Raw genomic sequence first — 11837 nt, 5'->3', positions numbered from 1 at the left:
ACCCTCTCTCTTAGACACTACAGCTGTTATAAGCTTCACAGTGAATTCCACTGTCACACATGATGGCTACTTTTATATAAATGCTACACTTCAGAAAGGAGTGGCTGGGATTATGATACAAGCACAATACATCAACGGATCAGTCCTTTTCAATCAGCCTATTTTGAGGAACTCCTCTAGTGACTATGCAGGAGCTAACAATACGACACCACTGCCCAATGGAACTTTTTATTTAGCTATTTATATGTTGAAGAGTGATGGAGTATCGTTTGATTTGTCGCGACCTATTAGGGAGAATATAGTGATAACATCACTAATTAATCCTGATGGACCTGTTGGACCTAAAGATAAGTTCCCAAGTAAGTATAATTTATAATTAATTACTTATGTGTGCATATTTTTCTACATAGCTTGGGTCATCATCCTAATAGTATCAGTCACAGGGGTCGCTGCTCTAATTTTTGTTGTAATTCTGGTACCTGCAATATTATGTTAGTAAAATGATGTATATTTCTTGATAAAATTTTACAATAATCTCTACTGTTTCAGGTTGGTGTCATAACAGACGAAGAAGAGAGGAAATAAAAAACCGACAACTCAATGGAGGTGAAGTAGATACACAGCCAGAATTAGTCCAGGTTGATGGAGGGCCTCAAGAAGATAGACAGGCCCAAGGTTGTCAGCAGCCCCCAGAAGCTGAACCATCTCAAGAAGATGAGCAGCCCCCCAAAGACAAACAATCTCAAGAAGATGGACAACCTCAAAAAGATAGACAACCTCAAGAAGATGGAGAAGGCCCAACAGCCCAGGCATACCCACAACCAGTCCAAGAAGATCCACAGGTCAAAGGTCAAAAATGCATGAGTGGACATGAGTCAAATAAATTTTTAAGGTAATTATTCATTTACTATAATATTTTATTGTTTTTATTTTAAAACAGCATTTCTAAACAATCGTATCCGGTGTTGACTAAGCCAAGCCTTCCTCCACACTCACCAAGTGCTTTTGAACAGACCAAAACATTTGAAAACCTCAGTTCTGATGCACGAGTATATGAATCAGCAAGTATTAATATTACAATACGTGAGGATAATTCAGTTTCTTATTCTTCTACTGCTGGATCCGATCGTCCTCTATTACCTGAACCTGCTCCTACGACCTCATACCAAACTACAGCTGCAGAGGAAAAAAAGGTTTTCAGCCACTAACAACTAATAATTTAATTATATTATATGTATAATAGGTTAATAAGCCTCAAAAAGTTAGAGCTGATAGCGAACCTTTTGAAATTGTACACATATAAATGGAGACTGCATGGAAAGGTGACAAATGACTGAATCATTCAACAGAAATTTGTAACTCCATTATTTAGATATCAATTCCACTAAAATTATTATACATATATATTAAATCACAGGTTAAACAAGCAGCAATTATAATTTTGTATGAACTGGATCTGTAAAATTATATTATCACTTTACTTTTGTGTGCTAAATTTTGTAATTCTTTTTTTCTAGTTTTTTTTTCAAAAAGTGACATGTTATTTTAGACGCCAATCAGAATTAGGCCAAATCACATAAAAAGCATTGATATGCATAAAAATGTAAGATTCTTTCATTCTTACAAAAATTTAAATTCTCTCTTAGCCATTTTTGATAAAATACCCAGGGACTTTGGCTTAATTTGGAGCAACTTTAAAAATTTGTAAAAATCTAAATGCAATTGGAATCAGCTCTAACTTTTAAAACAACATAAAAACATGCATATGTGTCAGGAAAAGTTATAAAAATGAAGAATTTTTTATATGCATGTTTGTTGTTGGAAAGGTGCAGTGCTAGTCATAATAGATAACGATCACATCAAATATTTAATTGATTATTAGATCTGATACTCAAACTGATTTTGTATTTAGATTTGTATTAAGACTTATAATTATGTACTTTTCCCTAAACATTTATTATTAATTTTTTAATAATAAAAGCTGATTTGTTTAAGGCTTCATTGTTTGTGCAGAACTATGGTCAGTAAAAATAATTAATTGTCGATATTCATTGCATATTGAGGGGGATGTCCCAGGTAAAATCCCTCGCCTCAGGCTCATAAAATAATTATAAAAATTATTTATTTCCAGTCTTATTATTATTATTTCCAGTCTTTGGGCAAAAATGTCTACAACCCTCACTTCCCTCCGTTCTATGTTCAAAGTCTCTGTCGTGACAGTCACTGCAGTCCTTCTCCTACTGCCTCAATCCGTTAGTGCTTGTGAGACCAACAAGGAATGCACGGAAACCGTTTCGGCTTCCTACAAAAACAGCTTGGTTGAAGTATTACAGCAAGGTTAGATTTCATAAGAGGTATTTTAAGCATTCCATTCATCTCATAATAGGAGAAGGTTTTATTCCTCCTTATAACACTACTGCCTACAATAATGGTGGCTCTGTCAACTTTACTGCTACATCTAATTTCTCCATTTATTGCCCAGCAGTAACTTATAAAAATGACTGCCGTTGTTCGGATTATACAGAAACACCTGTGGACGGATTCTACTATCTCATAGTTTTCACTATTTACAACATCAGTATGGCAGATGATGGTACAAGGGTTGATATCTGTGCACACTGTAGTGATGGGCTCAAATGCTTTCCTCCAGCTTATCTGAATGTAAAGGGTATGTCTGCTATGCCTATAAATGTAACTAGGGTGAATGTAAACATTGAAGGGGCGAGCATGAGCCATCAATTAACAATTGAAATTATAATTGAACTAAATAAAATCATCCAGCTCTTAGCCTGCATACATATTCAGACCCCGGCCTCATGGCCGGGGTCTGAACAGAGCAAACACACCAGTTAACACTGAACCAAAATAACCCAGTAAAAGAGACAAGGATGAACTATCCTGTCACTTTGAAAAAATGTGCCAAGCTAAACTTTTAATCAAGCTTCCATCCATTAACATCTTTTTGAAATAAAACTACTGAAATAGAATCAATCCAGCTCTTAACGTACATGCATATTCAGACCCCATCCTCATAGTCCGGCGGGGTCTGAACAGAGCAAACCCACTATTTAACACCACTGACCAAAATGACCTAGTAAAAGAGACAAGAATGAACTGTCCTAATACTTTGAGAAAATGTGACAAGCTAAACTCCTAATCCAGCTTCTCTCACAATTTTAATTCTTTCAATGAGAGGACTAATCTAGAGGAGTCTTAGATCAAACTGCTTTTAAGTTCTTCAGCCTTTAGAGATGCTATAGACAGCCCCTCTCTCTTATCTAGCTGTTAAAAAATCAATCTGAGTTTGTCACGTTAAAATTTCTGCCATCTGTTCTTTTTGACCACACCCTCTAAATTAATTTTGCCCATGTGGTCCAAATTTATCAATAGTATACTAATTTAATTTTCGTATTCTTCCGTTCACAAACAAGACGTAACGCAAATAGACCTAGACAGATTAGAGTGGGTCTCGCTCTTGTTCGCCCCAATAAAACTTCGTAAAAATTGGGTATGTTTTAGAGCCAATTTTGTATGTCCTTATAGAGCTACTGCACGGAAGTAATCAACGGGAGTGTAGCTATGATTGTCCGCCATGTTGGGTGGCAAGAATATACATGGAATGAATGAAGATGCAGAAACAAACTGGGATTTTCCAACGACCAGATATCATACTTGGCTTTAGAATATTGTGGAGAGTTCTTCACTCAATATCTTCATCTCCTAGCTTGCATTAACCTGTATTGTAAACTGCAGAATTTATTCAGATTTTTCTCCATTCTCCCCATTCCACCATGTACATTCTTGCCACTCAAGATGGCAGACAGTTATAGCCGCACCCCTCCTGTTGATTACTTCCGTGCAACAGCTCTATATATAAACCATCCCTAAAACCCTTTAAATTTTTGGAATTATGGCTATTAAATTTTTGACTCTTTTTTAAATTTTTATTTTTTACGTAGATAAGCCAGTATTATCAGCTGATGATGTGTATGCCATTGCTACTTGTAATGGTATACAAGTAGAAGGACAGAAAGACAATGACACAGTCATTATGGCCACAGTGAAGGACTCTCTTAATCTCACTGTGCTTCATTGCAGCATTTCAACTTTACCATATCTGATTAATTATACTGTACTCCCTCCTGGTATTGACTTTAATATTGAATTTGTTGGTGTTAATGCAGCTGGAGTGGGAGGAGCATTGGAACAAACAGTGTCATTTGAGAATTGTAAAGTTATAACTAATGATGATAATAATTAATATAATCTTTAATATTTTAGTAACTTACTTTCAACTGGGACCCTTTGAAGTTTTATTTGAAGAGGACAAGGAGCAATTAGTCATCAGATTTATTGTGAGTCATTCATTGAATAATGTTAATTATTATTATTATTACACACTATTATATATAGTTCAATGACACCAGTAGTCCATCATGGGCTTCTGGTAATTGTTTTATAAGACCACAAGAGGTGGAGGTCAGCTCAATTTGTATACTTGGAGGGAGTAGATCCTTTGATATCAGTGATACTGACAATGTTACTGCTGATCTGTTGGATGGAACAACTAGTTCTAATTGTGAATTTAATGTATCATCAGGAAAAATTAACTATCAAAAAGTTATAAGTAAGTGCACTGTACTTCAATGCATGCATCATCATATGACTCTGTACTATATCCCTAAGACCATGGGGTCTTTGACCAAATGTTGCCAAAAATGACTAGGAGAGATTTCTATATTTTTATAATTTTTTCTGATGCATATACATGTTTTTATGTTGTTTCTCAAATTTGAGCTGATTCCGATCAAAATTAATTTTTTTACGAATTTTTTAAGTTGCTCTAAAATCGGCTAAAAGTCCCTGTACTATAGTACAGGGTCTTTGACCAAATTTTACCAAAATTGATGAGAAGAGATTTTTCTATTTTTATAATTTTTCCTGGTACATATACATGTTTTTATGTTGTTTCTCAAATTTGAGCTGATTCCGATCAAAATTAAATTTTTTACAAATTTTTTAAGTTGCTCTGAAATCGGGTAAAAGTCCCTGTACTATAGTACAGGGTTTTTGACCAAATTTTACCAAAATTGATGAGAAGAGATTTTTCTATTTTTATAATTTTTCCTGATGCATATACATGTTTTTATGTTGTTTCTCAAGTTTGAGCTGATTCCGATCAAAATTAATTTTTTTACGAATTTTTTAAGTTGCTCTGAAATCTTGCCAATGATCAATATAGGTTATGAATTTTTCAAAAATTGCTCTAAGGATATTTTCCATAAAAACCACTGAAGTAAAACCAAAGGCAAGGCTATGAGCATTGTTATTGTACACCCTGACCTCTACTAATCTATTGTAATACATACATGTACATGTATACATTGTGTGTGGTCCAGTAGATGTTGTATGGTCCAAGGTCTATACTTATGATGGTCATATGACTGTTGTTGACTGTTTACTGCATTTCATGCATCACATGCCAACTTATGAATATCATTTAAATTATAATCACTTATTCTTTATAGACACCAGGCCAGTAGTAGCTTCTGTATATCCTGAGGTCACAACTAATGGACAGTTCAATATTACTGCTGATTACATTCGTGGAGTACCAGAATTAGTGATACAAGTACTAACGTCAAATGGAAGTGAACACTCTACTCAAGAGATTAGTCTGAGACTTGATAATGGCAGACGTTCACTGACTGTTTTAAGCAGTGTAGTATTAGCTAATGGTAGCTATACTGTTAATGTGTTTATTAAGAAACATAATGGAGCATTGCTTATGGTGGAAAGTGGTATACCAATTCACTGTGTGATGAAAGAAGAGGATGATAATAATAATAATAATAATAATAATGATCATGATGATGATGATCATGGTGGTGGTAATGATGGTGGTGAAGTTGAGCCTGATGGTGAATTAGATTGTAAGTTGTATAATTAAAATGACATTTAATGTTGAATCTTATTTCTAGGGTGGATTTATGTGATCATTGCTATAGTTTGTTTGATTGTTTTTTCTAAAACAATTGCATTTGTTGCAACTGTTTTGGTAATAATTGCTGCAGGTAGGTCTATCCCTTTCTGTGCATAAATATTCAATTATGTTTTAGTTCGTAACAGAAGGAATTCTAACAGGGGAAATGGGAACAGGTACATGTATGTTTAAATTATTATTTTTTAAGTATGTGCATATATGATAATGTATGATAATGTTAATAGAAATAGAATGCGATCTGCAGAACTGGTACAGAATAGCAATAATGCTGTGGAACTATTAGAAGTGGTTAATCAAGTTACTGATTATCACCGGAATGAACCGTATGTTTTAAATATTTTTTTTATTTGATTTTTTTGTATTTAGTATGGAAAGAAATGACGGAAGAGAAGTGGAAAAAGAAAAAGAAGAAAATCAACAGATTGAACAGTACGACACAATAAACTTTATTTTTTATTTTAGTTATTTATTTAGTGTTGAAGGGGGAGGAAAGGATGGAAGAGAGGGGGATAATGTAGAGCAACCAAACAATCTATATGAACATAACCAGCAACCAGCAACACCTGAAGACAGTATACCAACCCTATCACCTCATAATACTCTCCCATTGCCTGTTGCTGATACAGGAACACCAGATTAGTAAGAATATTCATGTAATTTGTAATAATTATGTTTTAATTCAATAGTACACAAAACCAGCAGCAGTATTATAATCCTACTCCCCAAGAACCATCCATAACTGATAGCACCGAAAATTCTGTTGCCTGTCTAATTTCACAGAAGGACAAAGTACCTTTTTCTGGTTCCGTTTCTCATCCTACTCCTATTCAAATTGCGTCACGAAGTGGTACTGGAATTTCTAGTACTACTGCATCGGAAACTGCTGCTTTGCTACCTCCATCAGAACAGCATGGTTACTGGCATGAAACCAGTGAAGCTTCTGAACATACTAAAACTGATCTGGTGGTTACTAAAACTGATCTATTGGTTAATAGTCCTCCAAATCCTCCAGTTACCATTCCACAACTTGTGGAACCAGTTGATGAGTCTCAATCTAGTTCATTCAATCCGTCTAATGAACTTGTGCAGCCTGTTGGATCAGATAGTATTGCTTTTGTTGGCATTTCTGCTGGAAATAGTAAAACTGATAAGGATTTCCTTGTTATGCCACCTGCTACTTTTCACAGACAATTTTCTCGGAGTATCTCTCAAGAGTATCGACAGGTAAGTTAATGATATTTACCATATTTTTAAAATTATTCATTGTTTTTTGTTATAATAGAGAATATTGGAGGGTTCTTGTCCTACCACACCTACTGCTGTAACTCCTACTGATCAACGTAAGCATAATTATTAATACTAATTAATGTATATTTATAATAAAAATAGTTGTTTATTTTGGAGTTGGAACAGATGAAAAACATAACTAGAATTAATTGAGCTGAGGAAAATTTTTATAATAGCTGCATTGCTACCTCACTGCTGCTTATTTTATATTATATATATATTGCTGATAATTATTTGTACTGTGTCATGTACATTGTGTATTTATTTATTTAGTTATTTATATTTTTAATAGTTATTGTATAATGTTTTATGCCCAATGTAATTGTTTTAGTTGATCATTATTTGTTTTTAAAAAATAATAATTATTCCAATTCTCAGTTATTATCATGATTATAGTTATTGAAAACAGTTGCTGAGTATTCGTGAGAATATGATGCATCACAAATAAAACACTACTCGTGTTCACATTCATCCAGTTTTCATCTGATAAAAGCCTGTTATCATAACTTCATGATAGACAGTGCTGTCGGAGAAAAAATGATTCAAAATGAATTGGGTCTATCTTTTGTGGTCTTGTTCTTGTTGATCCTGTCAGTGGATGGAGCTGGTAATAATGTGTCATGAATGTACTTCATGTTGTTATTGCCCTTCTAGATATAACAGTTGGTCCTACTTCTGTTACTGTTCCTATTTATGAGACAGCAAGTTTTACTTGTGAAGGAACTGGCAATGAACTGAATTGGCTAGTACATAGTTCTGCATTAACAGAATCAGTTAAACAACAAAGAAGCATCACAATTACTGATCCTGGTGGTGGTCCTGGTAACTTATCATCAGTACTTACTATCACTGGGTTACCTGTTAATGATGGATTACAAATTGGTTGTCAAATAATATCACATCCACCATTGAAACAAGTGTTCTCTGACACTAGTACACTAACAATAAGAGGTTAGTACACGGTTAGTATAGTATATTATTAATCATCTATCAGGAATATCACCAGTTGAAGACATACAATGGTCTATTGATGATCAGTTATTGTCATGGTCTCCTCCTTCTTTCTATTCTGATGATATTATTTCAGGAGGCATTGCTATTACTACATATAATGTACTAGTGAATGGTATCAGTTATATCAACACTACTGATACTAGTGTGTGGTTGAATACTACTGGATTATCTTGTACTAATGTTACAACTGTCAGTATTACTGCATCTATTGAACAATATGAATCACAAGGGAGAGAATATAATCTTAACATTAATGGAAGTAAGTGTGAAGCTAAAATGCTTTACTTATGTCCATCCATAGGTTACACTATCAGTATATTAAATTACACTCTGATGTATAATGAAACAAGTGGTTTCTTTTTTATTGATTTTACAAACTTGGTAATGATAATTTTTATGCATAATTTATAATCTACCATTGCAATTAGGTAAACAGTTCAGCACAATCCTGTAACATTACCATATATGGTAATCTTTATCCAGACGAAGGAGTGACACAGACCTCATATCATACCAGTACTGATGGATTAATACCTTACACAATGACCGGATTAAAACAATGCAAGACTTATATTGCCCAAGTCATTGTATCGAATCCCTTCTTTGGTATTGTAGATCAAGACAACGTAACTATTCGTAAGTTTACATTTATAAACTGTTTTAAATTTGCTTACTTTATCTTAAGCTACATATAATGTACAAGATGTGCTAGTATCTACTGAAGGGAATGGATCAGTTAGTGTACAGTGTGTGTTTGTATCAGGATCAACTGCTGATGGATGTCATGTGATATTTACTGATACTAGTAATGGAAGGAATGAACACTTTAATATAACTGGATCAGACAATACAATACTATCACTTTCAACCAGTGGAGTCTATACTGTGTCAGTGTACAATATTATTGATGGGTACATCACTCCATGGACTTGTGTACAACCTAAACATGTATACATAGACATTGCTATTCCTCCTATTGTCTACAGCAGCAGTTACAGCACTGCACATAGTACCAGTAAGTATTGATGAACATTTAATTAAGTGCATTACTGGCTTTATATGACCTTTAGGTATGTTGCTATCTATAGAGGTAGAATTGTCAGGTAAATTCTAATTTCTATAATTCAAAATAATAAATTATATTCATTTAGCTTACTATACAGTTGACAATAGTAGTACAGTGAAGTCTGCTGCTGTAGATACAGTTGTAGTGATAGTGTGTACTATAGTTGGTACAGTATTTGTACTAATACTACTAATTGTAATCATCACTACTAGTATCTGGTGTGTGAGAAAAAGGAAAGAAGGTATAGCTGTTTGTATTAGTTTGTTTAGCAAAATGTACTTTTAAAGGTAATTCAATTGAGATGACAGTAAATAATCCAGCATATGGTCAGAGTAAGCTAATTAAAAATTATAGATACACTAGATTTATTCATTTCTAGTTGAACAAACAGCAAGACCTATACAGTCAGTACAAGGATCAGTATTAAACACAAATGTTAATCCAGCTTATGAGACTGTTGTTGTTTATGAATATGTAATGTAATTAATTAACAGATCATAACATAACAGACCGTACCCCTAATCCCCGACGTGACGAAGACATCGGGAGATGGCCCTGGCAACATCATAGATGGCTAGTCTCGCAGACCAGACATCGAGGGGAACATGAACATGATGGATATTCATCTGTTTTTGTTTATAAGTCTTCTCCTCATTTCAAAAGGAGCGCATAGCGCTGGTAAATAGCCAGTAACTGATTATGTGTATTTCCTGTTTCTAGATATAACGGTTGATCCTACTTCTGTTACTGTTCCTATTTATGAGACAGCAAGTTTTACTTGTGAAGGAACTGGCAATGAATTGAATTGGCTAGTAGGGAGTACTCTACTAACAGAATCTGTTGGACAACAAAGAGATATATCAATTACTAGCAGCAATGAAGGTGGTGTTCTGTCTTCAGTACTTACTATTACTGGGTTACCTGTTAATGATAGATTACAAATTGGCTGTCAAATAATATCCCATCCACCTTTTGAACAAGTGTTCTCTAACACTAGTAGTAAACTGTCATTAAGAGGTTAGTCTATACATTATGATTAGTAAAAGAATACTAATCATCTATTAGGAGTATCACCAGTTGAAGACATACAATGGTCTATTGATGATCAGCTTTTGTCATGGTCTCCTCCTTCTTTCTATTCTGATGATATTATTTTAGGAGGCTATGCTGTCACTACATATGATGTACTAGTGAATGGCACAAGTTATATCAGCACTACTGATACAAGTGTATGGTTGAATACTACTGGATTACCTTGTACTAATGTTACTGTCAGTATTGATGCATCTATTGGACAATATGTATCACAAGGGAGAGAATATATTTTTAACATCACTGCAAGTAAACTATAATAAACATAAAGCTCAATATAATTTTTAATGTCCATCCATAGGTTACACTATCAGTATATTAAATTACACTCTGGTGTATAATGAAACAAGCGATTTGTTTTCTATTAATCTAATAAACTTGGTAATGATAATTGTCATGCATAATAATTATTTATAATTTACCACTTAATAGGTAAATAGTTCAGCACAATTCTGTAACACTACCATATATGGCATCCTTTATCCTGATGAAGGAGTAACACAGACCCCATATTATACCAGTACTGATGGACTAGTATCATACACAATGACTGGATTAAAACCATGCAAGATTTACACTGTTCAAGTCATTGTATTGAATTCCTTATTTGCTATTGAAGATCAAGATAATGTCACAATCAGTAAGTTTACATTTATACTGTTTTAAATTTAATGTTTACTTTATTATAAGCTACATATAATGTACAAGACCTGCTAGTATCTCCATATACCAATGGATCAGTTAGTGTACAGTGTGTGTTTGTATCAGGATCAACTGCTGATGGATGTCATGTGGTATTTACTGATACTAGTAATGGAAGGAATGAATCATTTAATATAACTGGATCAGGCAATAGTGCACTGGTAACATTATCAACCAGTGGAGTATATAATGTAACAGCATATGACATTAGTGATGATGAAAGTATTGTACCATGGACTTGTGTACAACCTAAACAAGTGTATGTGAGTTCTATAACTTCCTCTATAACTTTCTCCAGTGGTAAAAAAAATGTGTTATTTCTTTATTATTATTGTTACTATTATTAGCAGATAGTACTATCAGTGTCAGCTCTATTTCTTCCACTACTGCCATCAGTATTTCTGTTATTCCAATACCATCGTCATTTGGAATTGAAGCTACACAAGGTATTCAATGGCATAGTATGTACTCTATATCATTTTTAGGTTCAGGAACTGATGGTAACTCAATAATTTACATCATTTCTGGAGCGATTGGTGCTGGTTTATTGGTGATACTCATAGTAATACTCATAGTAATACTCATAGTGGTAGCATTGATTGTGATGTGTAAGAGACAAGCTAAGAAGAAAAAACGTAATTTAAATTCAGGTACATATTATCTATTATATAT

The 11837-nt window shown here is 33.8% G+C and overlaps 4 protein-coding genes across 4 annotated transcripts in view; all 4 read left to right on the top strand.

Moving 5' to 3' along the window:
• LOC109585234 (uncharacterized) overlaps positions 1-1559 on the top strand; it is a 3080-nt gene extending 1521 nt beyond the window's left edge. Inside the window, exons 5-9 of the mRNA XM_020001227.1 lie at positions 15-359; positions 411-491; positions 550-892; positions 941-1193; positions 1244-1559. Of these exons, the coding sequence (XP_019856786.1) occupies positions 15-359; positions 411-491; positions 550-892; positions 941-1193; positions 1244-1303 (1082 nt within the window). The 3' untranslated portion in view covers positions 1304-1559. The remainder of the gene's footprint in view (positions 1-14; positions 360-410; positions 492-549; positions 893-940; positions 1194-1243) is intronic.
• A 267-nt stretch (positions 1560-1826) lies between these two features.
• Positions 1827-7506, top strand: LOC109585233 (uncharacterized). The gene is made up of 13 exons (XM_020001226.1): positions 1827-2337; positions 2387-2668; positions 3960-4229; positions 4282-4355; positions 4414-4627; positions 5529-5933; positions 5982-6074; positions 6120-6159; positions 6229-6327; positions 6371-6433; positions 6479-6643; positions 6691-7228; positions 7287-7506. The coding sequence occupies exons 1-13, from the start codon at positions 2166-2168 to the stop codon at positions 7359-7361; spliced, it is 2490 nt and encodes an 829-aa protein (XP_019856785.1). The 5' UTR covers positions 1827-2165; the 3' UTR covers positions 7362-7506.
• A 253-nt stretch (positions 7507-7759) lies between these two features.
• LOC109585235 (uncharacterized) lies at positions 7760-9146 on the top strand. The gene is made up of 5 exons (XM_020001228.1): positions 7760-7898; positions 7946-8242; positions 8286-8564; positions 8607-8686; positions 8734-9146. Exons 1-5 carry the CDS (start codon positions 7802-7804, stop codon positions 8998-9000), a joined length of 1020 nt encoding a protein of 339 aa, XP_019856787.1. The 5' UTR covers positions 7760-7801; the 3' UTR covers positions 9001-9146.
• Positions 9147-9213: 67 nt separating this feature from the next.
• The window catches only part of LOC109585226 (uncharacterized), a 5606-nt gene continuing 2982 nt past the window's right edge, over positions 9214-11837 (top strand). The window contains exons 1-11 of the mRNA XM_020001219.1: positions 9214-9408; positions 9457-9612; positions 9659-9703; positions 9751-10049; positions 10092-10388; positions 10437-10712; positions 10765-10844; positions 10896-11103; positions 11154-11465; positions 11513-11611; positions 11657-11815. Of these exons, the coding sequence (XP_019856778.1) occupies positions 9977-10049; positions 10092-10388; positions 10437-10712; positions 10765-10844; positions 10896-11103; positions 11154-11465; positions 11513-11611; positions 11657-11815 (1504 nt within the window). The 5' untranslated portion in view covers positions 9214-9408; positions 9457-9612; positions 9659-9703; positions 9751-9976. The remainder of the gene's footprint in view (positions 9409-9456; positions 9613-9658; positions 9704-9750; positions 10050-10091; positions 10389-10436; positions 10713-10764; positions 10845-10895; positions 11104-11153; positions 11466-11512; positions 11612-11656; positions 11816-11837) is intronic.

This window comes from Amphimedon queenslandica, unplaced genomic scaffold (genome assembly GCF_000090795.2).
Source record: "Amphimedon queenslandica unplaced genomic scaffold, v1.1 AMPQUscaffold_13098, whole genome shotgun sequence".
NCBI lineage: Eukaryota > Metazoa > Porifera > Demospongiae > Haplosclerida > Niphatidae > Amphimedon > Amphimedon queenslandica.
This window is presented reverse-complemented; position numbering and strand designations above follow the sequence as displayed.